The following is an 18,824-nucleotide window of genomic DNA, read 5'->3' on the forward strand; positions in this document are numbered from 1 at the left end:
GAAATTTGCCTCATGCAGCAAACAGCAAGTTTCACTTTCAATTTCAGCAGGGGCCTCCCAATCATCAGCTGTTTCAGGCTGCAGGCGAATCTTTTTTGGCTCGTGTGCCATAAGCGGTGGGAGCGCAGGGGGGGTCATGCACGGGCATGCCGCACCCATAATGCAATGTGTGACGCCCCCTAGCACACATGCATGCATGACAGCCACTCCCCCCATTTTTGCATGCATTTTATAGGAGCCTGGGGAGGGTGAAAACAGCCTCCCCCCCCCCGGAGGCCTTCCGGAAGATTCAGGAACTTCCCTGAAACCTTCAGAGTGCAAAAAACTGGCCCTATGGGCAAACCAGAAGTACAGGAATGGACTTCCAGTTTGCTTGTACGGCCAGTTTAAGCCCTCCAGAGCTTTCAGGGGCCTTCCGGAGGCTTCCCTGACAGCTCCAGAGGACTAAAAACGGACTTACGAACAAACCAGGAGGTTTGTCCATTGGGTCATTTTTTGTCCCCCGGAGCCTTTAGAGAAGCCTCCTGAAGGCCTCTGAAGGGGGGTGGGGGGCTGTTTTGCCCTCCCCAGGCTCCTATAAAGCCTCTGGAGCCTGGAGTGTGTGAAAAATGGCTTCAAAAAGGCTGAACTCAGCTGGCTAGTGCACGCATACGCACTGGCCAGCTGACAGGGCAATGCCTCACGCGTCCTGACAAATGGCTCCGTGTGCCACCTGTGGCACGCATGCCATAGGTTCGCCATCCTGGCCATAGTCTATTGCAGCCTCCACAAGCCCCCATTTTCCCTGTTTGCTGCAGGAGACAGAGGCCAAAGGGTGGGGGGCAGTGGGTGGGTGTGGTTACATTCAGCATATAAGATGCAAATTTTCATCCTCTTTTAGGGGGGGGGAAGGTGCGTCTTATACTCTGAAAAATATGGTAAATATGCTAGTATATAAATAAATTTAAAACCCCATTGTCATGTATTAAGAAAATTATGAATGAAATTGTTACTTCCTGAAGAGTAATACAGGTAGTCCAGACTTAACAATGGAAATTGGGAGTGGCAGCTTTTTTGGTAAATGTTGTGGTCATAAAGCACAACCTCAACTGACTGTGCTGATGGGAGTTGCTGCAGTTCCAGTTGCCTTGTTAGAGGTGAATCCCACTCAGTTGCATCTGTATAGATGATTGATAGGTAGAGATAGATGAGATAGATAGATTTTATTTTTATTTTTTGGTTGCCATGTACAAGGTAACAGGCATGTATAGACATGGACATTATCACATGAGATTGGTACAAATAGATGGATCTAAAAAAGTATAATGTGGCCATGAACACATAAAATGAATACATATCAATGGGAACAGTAGGATAGGGACGATAGATAGATATGATAGATAGATATGGATGATGGATGATAGATAGAAAGATGATAGATGATAGATGATAGATGATAGATAGATAGATAGATAGATAGATAGATAGATAGATAGATAGATAGATAGATAATGATAACTAGAGGTAGAGATTGACTTTTGACCTTCTACTGGCTTCCCCAATGACTTTGTTGGAAATCAGCAGTGAAAGTCAGAAAGAGCAATCATGTTACCATGTGATGCTACAACCATCATAAACACAAGCTGGATGCCAAGTACCTGAATCATTATCATGTGACTGCAGCACCATTGTGATCGCCACGACTCAGAGGAAGAGTTCCCTCATTCAGGCTTAACCTAACTTCAAACTGTCACTGAATGAGTGGTTGCTGAATGAGGACCATCTGTGTATTCTTCCAAATATTGAGAGTTTGAATCTTCAACATCAGTTTCCAATATAAGAATGTATGTTGTTCCACTCAATGAAAAAACATTTTTGGCCGATGTTTATTAACTCTTCTATTGCAGTCATTTTTTTTTTAATGCTGCACGTTTCCTTTGTGTTATGTGCCTGATTGCCATAGCAACTTCTCCACATTTTTAGGAGTTTGCATGAATTCTAGAATTCCAAAAAGCTTAATTAGCTCCAAAACATTAATAACTGAGACGAATTCAACATTGATGCTAGTAGGGTGTGTTTTCATCATGATCCTATCACTTCAGATTGAGAATGAAGCTTCTCAGGATTTCCCTGGTTATATATTGAAGGTTTATTATTTTTCTCCCAAAGAGGATTATTTGTGTTATTGATGACTTGTAGAATCAGGTGATTCTATCCATGTGTGACTGAATCACTACAGAGAACACAGAGTTGTAATGTTCTTATGCATGTTACCAGATGATGAATAATGGACAAGAGTCCTATATTCTTAACTGCCAAAGAGCTCTTCCTTTCTTGGCGCTTGGTTCAAATGTGTAATGAAGCTACAAAGCCAACTGATATTCAGTAATAATATAATAATATGCTTCTCTTATTTTGCCCCACTCTTTTATGATTCACAAGCAATCCCAACTGAACTATTTGCTTAGTACTCCAGGTAACACAACGTAGAAAGAAAAAGAGTACTTTAGGGTAGGTTGCTTACACTCACACCCATGCTCAAATACTGACATAAATATATATTTGTGGATGAGCATATTATTACCAATCTAAATCATTCCATGGCAGGATTAAAGCCTCATCATTGAAGATTTTGGACCATAATGTATTATACTATGCTAGAGCAGGTTGATGCATGAAACATGCATCAATCAACATGCTCTGGTACATCACAGTCCAAAATCTTCAATTAAAAGACTTTAATCATGACATGGAATGATTTAGATTGGTAATAATAACATGTATAAACACCAATCCACAAACGTATATTTATGTCGGTAATTTTTAACTCCTCAGTCAAAGAATGAGACAGTATGATTGGCCCAAAGTCACCAGGTAGTTTCTGTTTGAAAGGGAGGACTCAAAATATTTCCCCACTCTTAGTCCAGCACTGTACTCACAGCACCATACTGCTCGTCATGCATATGTATATACATATGTCTTGGGCAGAAAAAGACTACTCTAAACATCTACTTATTCAGATATTAATTAAATACCGCTAATAGTAATTATGAAGTTTCTTCTTTTAGTGTTACATATTTTTCTGATAAATTTTCTGATAATATTTTTATACAACTAACTATACAATCATGAGGATCTCTGTGATGTTTTATTCTCAATGGTTCTGAAAAAGATACCACATTTAGACAAATTTATGCAGTTCATTAGTACTCATCCAAAGAGTTATTGTACACATAAAACAAGTATGTCGAGCCATGTCTTTTGTTACTCACCAAGTACAAAAATTATGTTTGATTTCTTCAGGTCTTCTGTAAAATCTAAATTAAAATGAAAATAGTTTGAAACAATAGTTGTAAACAAAACATACATAGTTTTGTAAAGTCTATCACAGTGGTTCTCAACCTGTGGTCCATGGATCCTTGGGGGGGTATGCAATTTCATCACAGGGAGTCTGCCAAGGCTTGAAGAAATATTATGATTTAAATCTTAAGTTAAGTCTTGGGGATCTGTGGCCATGATTCATGGCCACAAAAGTTATTTAAAGAGGATCCATGGTGAAGAAAAGATTGAAAACCACTGATCTATCATATTAACTTTACAATATGATCTTATGTGTCTCTACAAGGAAAAAATACTGAAAGTTGTGTTCACTGAAATCTGTGGAGTACTTGGTGCTCTCTGAGCTTGGTTGTTTTCTTGCAGATGTTTCATTACCCAACTATGTAATACCATCAGTGTTAAGTGTGGGATTCACTCTTGTCTATATAGAGTAGCTTGACGGCCAGTTTTGGTGGGAATGTGAGTTTCTTTTTGAGAGTTCTTTGATTAAGATGTTTTCTGCTTAACTGTTTGCTTCTTACACAGCTCCGCTTGTGGGAGGTTGGGTTGTTACTTTAGTAATGGCGCACTTGGTTAGTGTGGGTTGTTTTTCGAAAGACTTGTTTCTAATTTGCCATCATTTCCTCTGAATAAGAACATTATTCAGAACAGTACAAATCACTGCAGCAATCCAGAACACAAGAAAAAGGAAATAAACTGCCTATACAACATCTTCCAAAAAAATGGACACCCACGCAACTTTATCAAAAAGTGCCTGGCTACTCAATCCACTACAGCACAATCAAAACAAGCTATGAAAAAGTTAACACAACAATTCATCAAAAAGATCTCAGAAACAACCAACAGATTATTACAACCATACATCATTATCATAGCAAACAAACCAACTAAAGCCCTTGAAGAAACATGACTAACTAAAGTCCTTGAGTTAATGCATGGACAGACTCAACCACAGTTTCAAAAGGAAAGAATTAACAATCAAGTAGAAAACAATACCAGAACTACCAAGGAGAAACTCACATCCCCAGCAAAACTGGCAAGGCAAGTTACCATATATAAATAGGGAGCAAACCCCACAGTTACTCACTCTGATGATGTTACTTAGTTGGGTAATGAAATATCTGCAAGCAAACAACCAAGCTTAGAAAGCACCAATGACTCCATAATTCAATCATGAGCTACATATATTCTCTTCTATAGGAACCATTGAAATTTACTCTAGCAATAGCAATAGCAGTTAGACTTATATACCGCTTCATAGGGCTTTCAGCCCTCTCTAAGCGGTTTACAGAGTCAGAATATTGCCCCCAACAACAATCCGGGTCCTCATTTTACCCACCTCGGAAGGATGGAAGGCTGAGTCAACCCTGAGCCGGTGAGATTTGAACAGCCGAACTGCAGAACTGCAGTCAGCTGAAGTAGCCTGCAGTGCTGCATTTAACCACTGCACCACCTCGGCTCTCTTGATACAGGTTGTTGCAGTCTATTTTTTTCTTAAAATTTTATATTTTCAAATGGAGGACTCAGAATAGCAACTAATAGGCAATCTAATTGCTCATTGCTATTACAGATCCTTACAGCTATGGTTCAAAATATTTCATGCAAGATATTTGGAGGAATATTTTATGCTACCCTTGTTAAAACTTCATTTAATTTCGGCAAACGTTCGTGTATGCCATTTTCTTCCCTAAGCTACAAATTCAATCTGAAATCTATTTCATCAGTCCATACCTGCAACCTGAACACCAAACAATTGCAATGATTTCTTTTCTTGAACAGTATCTCTTTTTTTGTTCATGGACAACTAAAGTTAATTGCTGCTTAGTTGGGAGGATGTCTTACTGAATGCAAGGCTACACATGATGAAAGACTTACAATATTATCATTGTTCAACACTATGAATGTTGTTTCATTCATAAAAATGTGAAGAACAATCTGTCAGTCATCATTCAATACATTTTCAAATATTTCATTATCAGAAGTACAGGGTTTTGAACCCTGCTGATTGTAGCTATCTTGAACCTTCTGAGTACTGGATTAATAAAAAGGCTGCTATTATACTTCCATTCCTACACTAAAGGATTAAAGCTGCTCCGTGGCCACTTTATTCCATATAAAATGAACACTCCTAGAATATCTGCAAGGTCATCCATTCATATTTCCAACTTCTTTGGACAGGGGGGCGGTATTGCAGAGCTGATCAAAAATTGCAATGTAGGCCACCCTGAATCCACTGTTCAGCTATTGTTTGGACATAGTTCTCCAAATTAAAATAATTTGTATTATTATTATCCTCATCATTAAACAGAATTGCCAAACCTGAAACATTTTGATTTTTGAATATGACAGATTTCTGATGTTGTTGGGGTTCCTTTGTTAAACATTCTGAATTTCTCATGGGGAGAGTTTCAATGGCTTTCTGTATCATAATTGCAATATGAAAACCAAATGCTGCTACAAAGGCCAGTGCATATATTTATCTTATGATTTCTTATCATAATCTTCTTTTAACGACCCCATAATCAGTCAGGGCAACTGAATGGAGCTAGAAGATTGTTTACTGGCCAGATTTCTTTCACGTTGCCAGTGCGGAGTTTTGTTCAGCAGATATATTCTCATTGTGCCCAGAGAGAGAAATATCTGCCTCTATCTAGGATCGAACTCACAGCCTCCTGATTGTGAGGCAAGAGCTCTACCTCTAGGCCACCGCACCACTCCCTTTATCCTATAATTTTTTATGAGATTAGCAAACTTGATTAACACTTTAGAAACACTGCTACCTCTCTGAACAAGAAGTTATCAATTACCCTTACAAAGAAAATCATTGGAGAAGATGATATATACTCTTTTTCTGAGGGCACAATGGTATTCATGAGACTCTGGAGTCAGCTGCATGCTGTTTCACATATATGAGGCTGTGAACATTTGAAATTAATTCACATGAGTACTGCTCTTTGATACCAATTAAACAAGCCATCTTTTTCCATTGTCTTTCAGAGCAGCATTATAAATTTACTCCTTAAAACAGCAGCATTTTTTTCCAGGTTCAAATTAAAGTCTGTAAAAAGGATGCTGCTACTTTAATGAGCAGCAAGAAGGTATTTTGCTAGTGCAAAGTCCAAAATGCTGTGAAAATAAAGCATGCATGACCCCAACACATAAATTAACAGGATTATTTAAATATATATTAAAATAATTTTATACTAAAATGATAAAAACTCACCTGAATTTTCAGGCCTGCAAACACACGATTGTTCATATGCCTGTTATATTATAAATTGATATGGGAAAAATTAGCTTATATATTTTCATTACTGTCTAATAATATGAAAAGAGATTTGTCCATAATTCTAATTCCGTAAATATAGGATTTTTTTTCTTTATTGGTTTTTTTTTCACCAACCATTTAGCACACCTTATCATCAAATTAATTTGGGGCATAGTCATATTTTCAGTACTGAGTGTACAGTATGTTTCATGTTTGAAATTTCAGCATTCCTTTTTCAATGCACCTGACTTTTGACCTGAGGAGCCAATATACACAATGTTAAGGTTTTCAGATACAGGAAATACTATTTTCTAGATAAGTTGGGATACGAGGAATAATAAAGCATTCACTGTAGCTGAAAATTGTAAAATTTTCTGAATAGGGATTGATTTACATAAACATGAGCAGGTGAGAACCTATACCATTCAGGACAAAGCGCTGTCCAATCTCTTCTTAAAAACCTCCAGTACGTAGCACTCACAATTTCTGGAGGCAAGCTATTTCACTGACTAATTGTTCTCCCTGTCAGGAAATTTCTTCTTAGTTCTAAGTTGGACCTCTCTTTGATAAGTTTTCATCCATTACTTCTGGTTTCAGATGCTTTGGAGGATAAACTGTCCTCTTCTTTGTAACAAACCGTCAAAACCTGGCTGTGCCGGCAGGCCTGGGGTTGATGAGTTCCTCTCCCCTCTCGACTGGTATGGCTGTGTGATTTTCGTGTATTTTAATTATGTGTACTGTTGTTTATGTTCCCTTTCCCCTTTGAGTTGTTCGCCGCCCTGAGTCCCCCCTGGAGAAGGGCGGCATACAAATAAACCAAATACTAATACTAATACTAACAGTCCTTCAAATAGCCAAAGACTGGCATTGTATCACCCCAGCCCTTCTTGTTAGACTAGACCAGAATTTCTCAACCTCAGCCCCTTTAAGACATGTGGACTTCAACTCCCAGAATTCCCCAGCCAGCAAAGCAGAATTCTGGGAGTTGAAGTCCACCTGTCTTAAAGGGGTCGAGATTGAGAAACACTTGTCTAGACATACCCAATTCCTGTAACTGTTCTTCATATGTTTAGCCTCCAGCTCCTAATCATGATTGTTGCATTTCTCCGCACTCTTTCTAGACATCAACATCTTTTTGCATTGTGGTGACTAGAATTGGATGTAGTATTCAAAGTGTAGTCTCACCAAGGCAGTATATACAGTACGAATACTTCACGTGACCTTGATGCCATTCCTCTATTCATGCAGACTAGGATTGCATTGGCCTATTTGGCAGCTGAAGCACACTGCTGGTTCATACTTAAGTGACTGTCCATTATGACTCCCTCTCACAGTTACTGCTGTTGAGCCAGGCATCATCTGCTCTATACCTGTGCATTTGATTTTTCTTGCCTGTGTAAAACTTTACTTTTCTCACTACTGAACTGCATTCTCTGAAATTCTATGTTCTCTTCTCTTTAAGTCTTTATACATTGGCCTACTTCCACTCGTAGTTCTCACTTCACTTGGTATCTACCCTTCTGTTTCTATGCACTTGTATGCTGGATGAAAGAGTTGATAGGTTTTAACCACTTCTAAATCTACACTCTTCTGATTCCTTGCTTCTTGCAATTGTTTCTTTCCTAATACACAGTAATATAATTCTAAACAATATTATAATGTATAAACATCAGAAACCAGATAATTGTGTTTCCTCTTTCTCCTTTCCTCTTTTCATTCTTTAAGTTACCGTCATGTCACTTCTTTCCGAGTTTTTGCCATTTTATCTACTATTTGCTCATTTTTCTGGCTTACCAGAATTGGGTAACAAGGCTAAAAAAGATGTATAACCTTTAAAGAGTAAAAAAAATCCAAATTTAACTGTCATTGATGTCTGGGATTTTAGAAGTTATACAGACAAGCTTCTGCCATGTAACACCCCAGACTTAGCAACTATTGATATGACAGATTTTAAAAATTTGATAGTGGAATTGTAGTACTTGGAGACAGCAGAAGAGAAGAGAAAGAACTGGCGAAAATAACAAAATACGAAGATATGCAGATAGACATAGAAATCATGTGGCAAAAGAAAGATACAGGCTATGAAGTCAAAGAATTACACAATTTGAAGGGTATAGACATCTGTGTCAAATGATTAGTGAATGTCTTTTTCACACTATTTAGATGGTTTTGACTATCTAAAAATGATAATGTGTTTTCTTGCCACATGACTGTCTACTTTGTCTTTTAAAGTGGAGACACCCTGGAGGGATGGACAGATTGAATACCCTTATAGCAAAAGAATAAAATGAGCCACCCACATAATTTACCAATCTTTTCCTATTGTCTGCTATCCCTTCTGTGTTCTTCATGTTACTCTTCTCTAAAACGGTTTGGTCTTTTAATTAATTAATTTTTTTTTCAATATGTTTGGTTTCTGCTCGAGACGTGATAGATCATATGAAAGATCAGCTTTTGCAAGGCAACTGTGTCACAATAATTATTCAGAGGTTACTTAAATCTGTAGTGATGTTGTTTTCTTTGTGACTTTTCTATCATTTTAGCAATAACAGGAATGTTATGAAGTAGATCGTGCCATGATACTATCACTGCTGAAGTACAAAGTGAAAATAATACATGAAATGTGTCAGGGATTCTCAAACTGCGGGATGGGAGGGAACGTCTGAGAAGATCAACCAAAGAAGATCAACCAAAAACAGCTTCTGTTTTGTTTTTCCTCCTGTCTGAGTTAAGATAAAAATAGCATCGGGAACTTGCCAAGGAAAGGACAATACGCAACTGTGCTGACCTCAATCTGAAGATGAAACTATGTAGGCTTCTATTTTGTGCTCAGGTTACAACATCTATGTTACCTTTCCTGCACATCATCTTTACTGCTTGGATGGGAGAACGCTAGCTTTGTTAGCAGGAATTAATGGCTCAAGGATAGAATAGAATTTAAAAACAAATATAGATTTCTAAATGAACAAGTTGCACACTCCTATGTTTGTTCTGGGTTTCTTGTTACAATAACTTCTCTACTATCCAAGAAATTTCTAAAAAGTAAGGTAATGGTGAGAGTAATAAATCATAAACTCTTTAAGAACCAGGGGGTAGGGGGGAAAGAATGTGGAATGATGCTGAAAACTTTTTCTGTCCCTTCAAATGCAGATTAGGGTCCTCATAGTCCTCAACATATGACCACAATTCAGTCCAAAACACAGTTGCTAAACAATATAGTTGTTAAGTGAGTTTTGCCTCATTTTATGACCCTGACAGTTGTAAGTTGAGGGCTACCATGTATCATGAATATGGATTTTTTTTCCATCAACTCCAACATATCATCCCTAATTATTTACCAATTATTTTAATAGCATTATTATCATTGTTCTTTGCATACATTTTAATGTGCATCTTATGAAAATATATATTTCTATGTCTGAGTAAACACTTTTGCCCATCCATGCTGGATTATTCTTGATTTGGTGCCAATTTGACACATTAGCATCCCTGATTGACAGCCAAGCTGGTTTTCTTCCAGCTCTGTTCTCAAGCAGCAAATTTTTCATTTTCTCATTTGAACTACATGAACTTCACCGAAGCAGCAGATGGGATGCTGGAAACCTCACCTTTTTTTTTTTTTTTTTTTTAGTTTGGGTTCTGCAAACGTATCGCCTGTTTAATATTAGTGGGTAAATAGAAATCTCCAGGACTGGACTAGAGTGGAAACTCTATGCTGGTAATTTATGAAGGTGAACAGAGCAACAAATTGTTTTCATTAATGGAAACAAACTGTTTCCATAGTTTTGTTCCATCTATTTTTCCACTGGGGTAGGGAATTTTACATTTACCAGTGTCATGCAGTTGGTGGCTTTGAACGTAGCACTAGTATATCAGCCAATTTTATTTGGGGAAGGGTGGCATCACATAAATCCATTCATTATTAGAGGAGCACAAAGTTTGCAACCCACTGAATTATGTGATTTTGCCTAGCATCAAAACATCAACACATTACTGCACTAATGTCATCTTGGACCTAGAACAGACAGATTTGGTAAGTAATAACATCTCTATATAAATAGAGCTCCAAATGCCTCTACAAAAGATATGTCTCTCACTGTTTTCTCATTGCAAATGAGAAATATCTTAATCCAAATGATAATTATTTACTACTGAATTCTCCAATGGGAAATTGCTTTATTCAATTAGACTTTACAAAACAAAAAGAAAACTCTGATACCAGTACTAATTCCCAAATAGTATTTGAATAATTTAAAAACCAACATTTCCCCCTAAGCAAGATAGGGATCTTTGCAACTAAAACTATTTTTAAGCTCTTGAATACACCAGTTCCCATGGTAACTTAAGATGAACAGATTGTTCCTGGATGAAAAAAAATATGTTAAACATTTTTAACATTCTAAGACAAGGAGTATTTTGCACATTCCTATGGTATATTTTTATCTATACTGTCATAAATAAATGTCCCAATATCTGCTTTCTACCTGACATGGTGATCTGTTTATCAATATTTACATAGTAAAAAACTTAAATACGTCAGTTTTGAAATCTAGAGATCTTCTCTACATGACTAGTTCATATAAACTCCGGTTCCACCACAAAACCGCGAAGCCCTTATCTGCGCCGACATAAGTGTGAAGGCAAATCCGCGCCGTCCGAAGCGCTAAGAAAAACTCGACCCTACTGCGATGACATAACCGCGGAGGGCAAATCCGCGCCTTCCGAAGCACCCTAAACCTAACCCTAAACCTAACCCTTAAACCTAATCCTAACCCTTACCTTAATTTAAATCGGCTTTCTGCCGTCGCACTGTTTTAAAGCGCCCTTCTGTCACCGCGCTGTTGTCGCTGCGCTGTTGTCACTGCGGTGATGACGCGCGGTGATGACGTTGCGGCTTTAGCAACGCGGTTTTATCACCGCTATTTTGATGAGCGTGGTTTTGTCATGCCACGTAAACTCCTAGTAGTTAGGAGCTCACATGCCTATAACTATTAAAATTACAACCACAAAACTGAGCACTTCATAGCAAGGGCACCTCTGGTGAGGGGTGTCAAAAAGACTAGATAATGACCACAGCTACATAATTGAAGCCCTACCCCTTTCTGTGCATGTCACACATACAACACATATACAAAGTGAAGTAGAGACCCTTGACTTTTCTTATCTTCACCCATGAATGCCTCTATCTAACAATATAGCTTGTGTGGAATAGTTACCAACCAAAAGTCAATGCAGTGATTTTATGTATGTTGTGATGAATTAAAACATCTATATGAACAATTAGGAATGAGCTCCAATAACTAAGAAAGACCAGTATTCTAGGAACAAATAAACAAATCTTAGCCCATGCCTAAAACCTCTGATTTCTTTCTTTGCTTTGAGGCGCCAATGTTTCCAAGTTGTGAACATTTTTACATACGTTTATATATCTGAAACATTTTATTGCTGGCTGATTAGTTACAAGTGACTAATGTATTATTATTCATCTATGCATGTATTTTTAAATTTTCCAATCACGTTTCGTTCAGGTTTTTAAAATGTATTATGTTTTTCTGCAACAATTACAAAATAAATAGATCTTACATGAGGGTAATAATAGCAATTTACTATGGGAATTTGCTGCCCTTTATATCCTCAATTAAGCCATAATTCTTTGTAGAGTGATAAGTTCAAAGATTTTGCTGTATATTAAAAAAATTACATCTTTAAATTAAAATGATTTTTATAATTTCATATTAATCACTTTGTGGGACTTCTTTTAAACCAATAATACCCAGAATCTTAGCTTTTACATAGCAAGAGAAATGTTCTTTGTCGCATTTCTCAGTCATCTTATTTTTGCTAAATATTTTGGTATTGATACAACCATGGTTATATCATAGTATTGATATATACTGTATAGATTTTTCATTTCTATCCAAAAAAAATTGTTCATATGTCATGGAACAGACAATGCATTAATTGTTCATTTGACTCTGCATTTCTAAGGAAAAATAGGTTTTTAGCCAACAATATACATTTTCTGGCAAACAATGTGAAAGTCTTTGTGGAAGTGCATCATTTCCTTAGTGTTTACAGTTTCAGTTATTTACTGACTTCTTCCTTAGTAACCTATGATTCATATTAATAATTCAACACTTACATTCTATGAGAACAGATGATAATTCTTGAATGGAAGAAATCACGTCAACACTTAAGAATGAAATGTTCTATTCCATTCTTGCGCAAGCTTGTTCATTCCAGATAACTTAATGATGATTCTATTTATGATGGCCATACTTATTGGGAGAAGATGCAGGTAGTAGCCCCATGGATATAACAAGCACCAGACTGAAGGAACATAATTTTATTCCCTCACAGATTTCAATTATTAACTACCAGGAGCTTACATGAATTAGTCATGTAGAGAATTCTGGCATTACTAAATCTACTCGAATCATATTTTTATTGTCAATTAACAGAATATCAGAATAACAGAGGTGGAAGGGACCTTGGAGATCTTCTATATAACCCCCGCTGCAGCAGGAGGCCTTATACCATTTCAGACAAGTAGTTGCCCAATGTCTCCGAGCGATTGTGGGTGCGCCTCGGTACACCCACGTTACATCTATCCTCCACGAGCTGCACTGGCTGCCTATTGGTCTCCGGATACGCTTCAAGGTGCTAGTCGTCACTTATAAAGCCCTACATGGTATTGGACCTCGGTACTTGAGAGACCGCCTCCTGCCAATTACCTCCCATAGACCCATTAGATCCCACAGATTAGGCCTCCTCCGAATTCCATCTGCCGGCCAATGCCGGCTGTCGACCACTCGGAGGAGGGCCTTCTCTGTGGCTGCTCCTGTGGCACGACAAAACCGCGATGATTAAAATAGCGGTGATTAAACCGCGTCGCTAAAACCGCGACGTCATCACCGCGCGTCATCACCGCTGTGACAACAGTGCTGCGACAGAAGGGCGTTCTACATGCTTCGTTCTTTGCCTCTAAAGGTAGCCCTCCTCCTCCACCTGACAGCGGCAGCGGGCATGGGGCAAAGCGGGCTGCCCAGCAGCAGCAGCCCGCAGGAAGGGTCCAGCTCAGCCGCGGGGGACAGCAGGAAGCCCGCGGGGGGCCCAGCAGCGGCGGCGGCTGAGGCTCTCCCGGGGCCGGTGAAGCGGGCTTGTCCGGTGGAGGCAGGCCACCCTCTTCTTCCTCAACAAGGGAGAACAGAAGAGGGCGGCTGCCTCCGCCGGGCAAGCCCGCTTCGCCAGCCCTGGGAGAGCCTCAGCTGCCGCCGCTGCCGCATCCTCTGCCGCCGCCGCATCCCCCGGAGGAAGAGGCAGGGCGGGCGGCATCGGCGGCCCTGCTCGGGCCCCCCGCGGGCTTCCTGCTGCCCCCCCCGCAGCTGAGCTGGACTCTTCCCACGGGCTGCTGCTGCTGGGCAGCCCGCTTTGCCCGTGCCTGCTGCCGCTGTCAGCTGGAGGAGGAGGGCTACCTTTGGAGGCAAAGAACGAAGCATGTAGAACGCCCTTCTGTCGCCGCGCTGTTGTCGCGGCGGTAGGGTCGTGTTTTTCTTAGCGCTTCGGACGCCACAGATTTGCCTCCGCACTTATGTCGGCGCGGATAAGGGCTTCGCGGTTTTGTGGTGGAACTGGCTGCTCCGGCCCTTTGGAACGAGCTCCCCGTGGAGATTCAGACCCTCGCCACCCTTCAGGCCCTCCGGACAGCTGTTAAGACCTGGCTGTCCCAGCAAGCCTGGGTTTGAGTTTCCCCCTCTACTCGAATTTGTTGTGCTTGCTGTGTTTTTAAATTGTTTGTATCACTGTCCTGTTTTTCTGTCTTACTTTTGTGTATTTGTTCCCCTTCCCTTGGCTTTGTTCAGCCGCCCTGAGTCCCTTCGGGGAATAGGGCGGCTTACAAATCGAATAAATACCAATACCAATACCAATAACCTCCAGTGATGTAGAATTCACATTCATGCATATATTGTATTCCATTCCCATGAATATTTCTTTTACATTTATGAAGATGGTTCTTATTCTGCAAATGCACAATAGCCTAATTGTTACTGTAAGTCTACTTGATTAGATTTTGATGAGAATGCTGATGATTGTGGAAAAATTGGGAGCAGTCAGTTTGAAGATTATCCAAGAATGTTAACCCAATGCAGGTGATAACTACAAAAAAGCACCTCAAAAGACTCTCTTTTACTACCTTAATTGACTCAATATAACTGAGGTTGCAAATTTTCCAAGAATCTACATTTATCATAAGCTAGGCTTAAACTCCCTTATTTAAATCCATATTGTTCTTAATCCCTTAGGCCTGCGCACACTCCCATGGGCAAATATTGGCCCTGAAATATATTGTCAAATAAACAGTATTTCTTATGTTTTCCTAATTGTAAACTAGGGATAGGGAACTAGATACCCTTCAGATGTTTAGACTTTAACTTGTCAGCCCCAGGAAATATGTGTGTGGTGTGTGTGTGTGTGTGTTGTGTGTGTGTGTTTGTGTGTTACAATCCAAACATCTAGAAGTTATCGTTCAAGTAACAAGCACTTGTGATTGCAATTCTCTGAGGACAAACATATGCAGTAATATCTAAACCTCCTTTTAAAATGGTAAATTCTGCTATAGTATTTAAGGGCAGTTGCAGTGGGGAAAAAAGCTTTTCCTCTATGCTTCTTAGTGTGAGCAAAATATTGTCAGTATTCTATCTAGGAGCGATGGATTATGAGAATTTTCTACTCTTTCTTCACAACTGGAAATTGCTTTTTTTCTGTTTTAAAAAAGAGTGACTAGAATAATACCATATAAATTTGTACTGTGTAACCACAGGAGTCCCCAACCCCCGGGCGGTGACCCAATACTGGGCTGTGGCCTGTTCAGAACTGGCCCATGGAAATGGCAGGCAAGTGTGCATGCAAGCGCAGTTCCACTTGTGCAGCATGCATGCCCAGTGCACACGTAACCATCCCCCCTTCTCCTCTCCCCCCACTGGTCCACAAGCCGGAAAGGTTGGAGACCACTGGTGTAACACATAGTTTGGAACTAAGTAATACAGTCCCAAACAGAATTACACAAGAAAAGAAATAAGATTCATTTCCCAAGTATTATGATTAGATTTATTCATTCATTAGATTTATATCCTGCCTTTCAGCACCCGAAAATGTGTGTATTATGCTGCCACCTCTTATTATTTCATAACAACTATCTGTGAAGTAGATTGTGCTGAGAGTAAGTGGCTGGCCCCAAATCATACTGTAAGTAGTCCATTTCTCATTTCTGTCTTAAAGACATATTCCAAACACCATGGATATTTACTTGCTCTTTTTTAAAAACAAAATGCAACACCTGTTATCTTCTGGGCACTAACAGAAACTGAATTGTTCTATGACATCTGTTGTTCTGTGATTATCTTCAGCACAGGTGGCCCTCCCATGTGTTAGCTCTTTTTATTTTACTGAAAAAAAAATCACATATAAAGGTGTAGACTCCAGAAAGTTTTCTAATGAGTAACCTAGAAGTCATGCAATTATAATGCAAAATATGACTGAGCCTTTTATCACTTGATTTGCAGTCTGTACTAAATAATAAATGAAATTTCCTTGATTTTGGTTTAACCTGCTCCATCTTGTGACCAGTAAATTATGGCTTATGGCTATTGTTTGTAATTCTAGACAACCATGGTTTATTCAATGAGCCATAAGTAACCAAATCATGTATAAATCCATCCATTGTCTTTCAGCTTACTGTGTGAAGTATTATTAGAATAGAATAGAATTCTTTATTGGCCAAGTGTGATTGGACACAAGAATTTGATGTTATAACAATACAGAGAACTGTTAATTCTTAAAATTCAACAGTTAAATATTCTCTTACTTGATAGCATTACTAGGGCAAAATCAATGTAGTAAAAGTGGAAGCAGCACATATTTTTCTTTGCTTTGCTCTAGATCATCTTGAAATTCCAAATTTTACAGAGATACAGTGCAATGTTCGTAGCTTTTTTAATCATACTGTATTTTAGTCTTTTTTCTAGCACTTTTAATTTTTTCGTGCTATTGTTTTTAAAGTTTAATTTGTATTAACTTTTACTATTGTAATCAAAATCCTTAATAAAATTATAGACTTAAAACAGTAGAAATTATTAAAATCCAGTCTTTGCCTCATGCCAATTTGGTAGTAAGGTAGACACCTTATAGAACCTGCTTCAAGAGAGTATTACATGTACCAGGTACTCCTACCAAGAAGTTCCTCTTTATTTATTTCACTGAACTGTGTTTATCTCCCCATATCTGGAACTTCTGCTTTTCTGTGCAGCTTTTAATCTTTCCTTTGAAATCAGAGAATTCTACAGAGATTGTATAGTGGGAAGTAGAGGGTTACTGGTGATAATCTTGCTGAAGAGGTACACAGAGCCCCATCTTTCTCATAATTATAAATTAATAGATTGCAACACTAAATAATACACAAGTGATTGACCAGCAATTTTGCAATGTAAAGAAATTGAGTACAAAGAAGTCTGGGATGTCAATATTACCGCCCACATATTATAAACCTCTGGAAAAAATTACTTTGTGGTTCCCATTCTTCAGGAATGTGCTTCCAAGAGATATATACTCTTGAATCAGTTTTAATTTGGAAAAATTACAAGAGGCCTCAAGATATAATAAGTCAGTGATGGCAAACCTTTTCGGCACCAAGTGCCCAAACTGGAACACGCATGCATGTGTGTGCATGTGCACAAGCTGGAGCCCTGGAAACTCAAAGACCAGCTGGCTAGTGTGTGCATGCCTGGTTTTTGGTAAATTTTGTGCCATTTTCAGGATGGTTTGGGGACATTTTCAGTGTGTTTTCTGGCCGTTTTTCTGGTGGTGTTTCAGACAGTTTTCCGGCACTCCAACACCCACAAAGACCACCTGGCTGGCACGATGGAATCCAGAAGAGCAGCTGGCGATGGTGCACATGCCCACAGAGAGGGCTCTGCATGCCACTTCTGACACGCATGCCAGAGGTTCACCATCATGGTACTAAGTGGTCAGCAATCAAAACTAATGGTGTACACTCAAAGTTAAGAACCACTTCTTGAACATTACAGTGCATGCTTAACATATGGATACTTCCAACATCAGAGAACCATCAAAGAGTTCTGCAAAATATTTACCAGCTGTCAACTTCTTAGTTGCACATGGTTGCCTGGAAAACTAACCCTCTTGGCCCCATCTTTCTGACAGGCACTTTATTTGCTTCCAGATACACATGACATGCTGATATCTAGATACATCTTTTTTCTTTATTTGATATTCTCAGCAGAGAAATGCTTGGGCCAATTTACAGTTTGAAGACTGCACGGGTAATAAAAACATTATTCAGTGAAGCATAAGAGTTCTGCCACAGTCCCAAATTTTCAGATATCAAAGGCATATTTTTAAGGGGCTTTAAAAGGCATTTTTTTCCTCTCTCTTTTGGCTTAGCTGAATTGTGCAGAGGTCAATGATGAGATTGGCTTCGACACACCTAGAATGCTGTGTTAGAATTTACAATGGCTATTTCCATTTTGTTATTTCCAATTTCATAGCATTGTGCTTTCAATCAATCAGCATCTAAATCCTTTGCTGGTTCAAAGAAACAGACATACGAAAAGCAAAAGCGTCTGAGGACAGGTGCCAACTTGTTCTCTAAATGTAGGATCTCTGAGCAATTTTGGGAGCTCATTTTAAAATGAGTCTATTTAAAAAATTATAACAGACAATTCTACTCTTTAAAGGTCTATGTTAAATATATTTTAATATCTTAATTATAGATATTTTAATATCTTTAATAGTTCAGGAGCCACAATACCTGCATGCACATTTCAAACACAAGAACACACTAATGCAGAAGCTTGTCCACCCCAAGAATAAAACACCCAGATACAAACTAAGCAACGTGGCATATGCATTACAATGCAGTGGGCCATGTCAGAGCTTTACACTGGGAAACAAAACAACCAACATCATAAATTCATGGCACAACATAGGAGAATAAACCCATCAGGAGGGGTGGATGTGATATCACATATCTCAATCTACAACACAGTCCTTTCACCAGTTCCAAGAAACCTCCAACCCATTTGCACTACTTAGGTGATCCTGATGACACAGATAAACCTCCAAGTGGCCTCAATGACTCTCTAAAAGAATTCAATGACTAGCTGTTTGCAAGGAATATAAATCTTTCAATTCCCCATCCAAGCTTCTTGGATGAAAAGTG

The 18,824-nt window shown here is 38.9% G+C and overlaps 1 protein-coding gene across 1 annotated transcript in view; it reads right to left on the bottom strand.

Annotated features, from left to right (window-relative positions):
• Positions 1-18,824, bottom strand: part of AK5 (adenylate kinase 5) — a 131,435-nt gene that overhangs the window by 29,405 nt on the left and 83,206 nt on the right. Inside the window, exons 9-10 of the mRNA XM_032219099.1 lie at positions 6,542-6,581; positions 3,252-3,296 (exon numbers count right to left, since the gene is read on the bottom strand). Of these exons, the coding sequence (XP_032074990.1) occupies positions 3,252-3,296; positions 6,542-6,581 (85 nt within the window). The remainder of the gene's footprint in view (positions 1-3,251; positions 3,297-6,541; positions 6,582-18,824) is intronic.

The sequence above is a fragment of the Thamnophis elegans genome, chromosome 5, assembly GCF_009769535.1.
Source record: "Thamnophis elegans isolate rThaEle1 chromosome 5, rThaEle1.pri, whole genome shotgun sequence".
Taxonomy (NCBI): domain Eukaryota; kingdom Metazoa; phylum Chordata; class Lepidosauria; order Squamata; family Colubridae; genus Thamnophis; species Thamnophis elegans.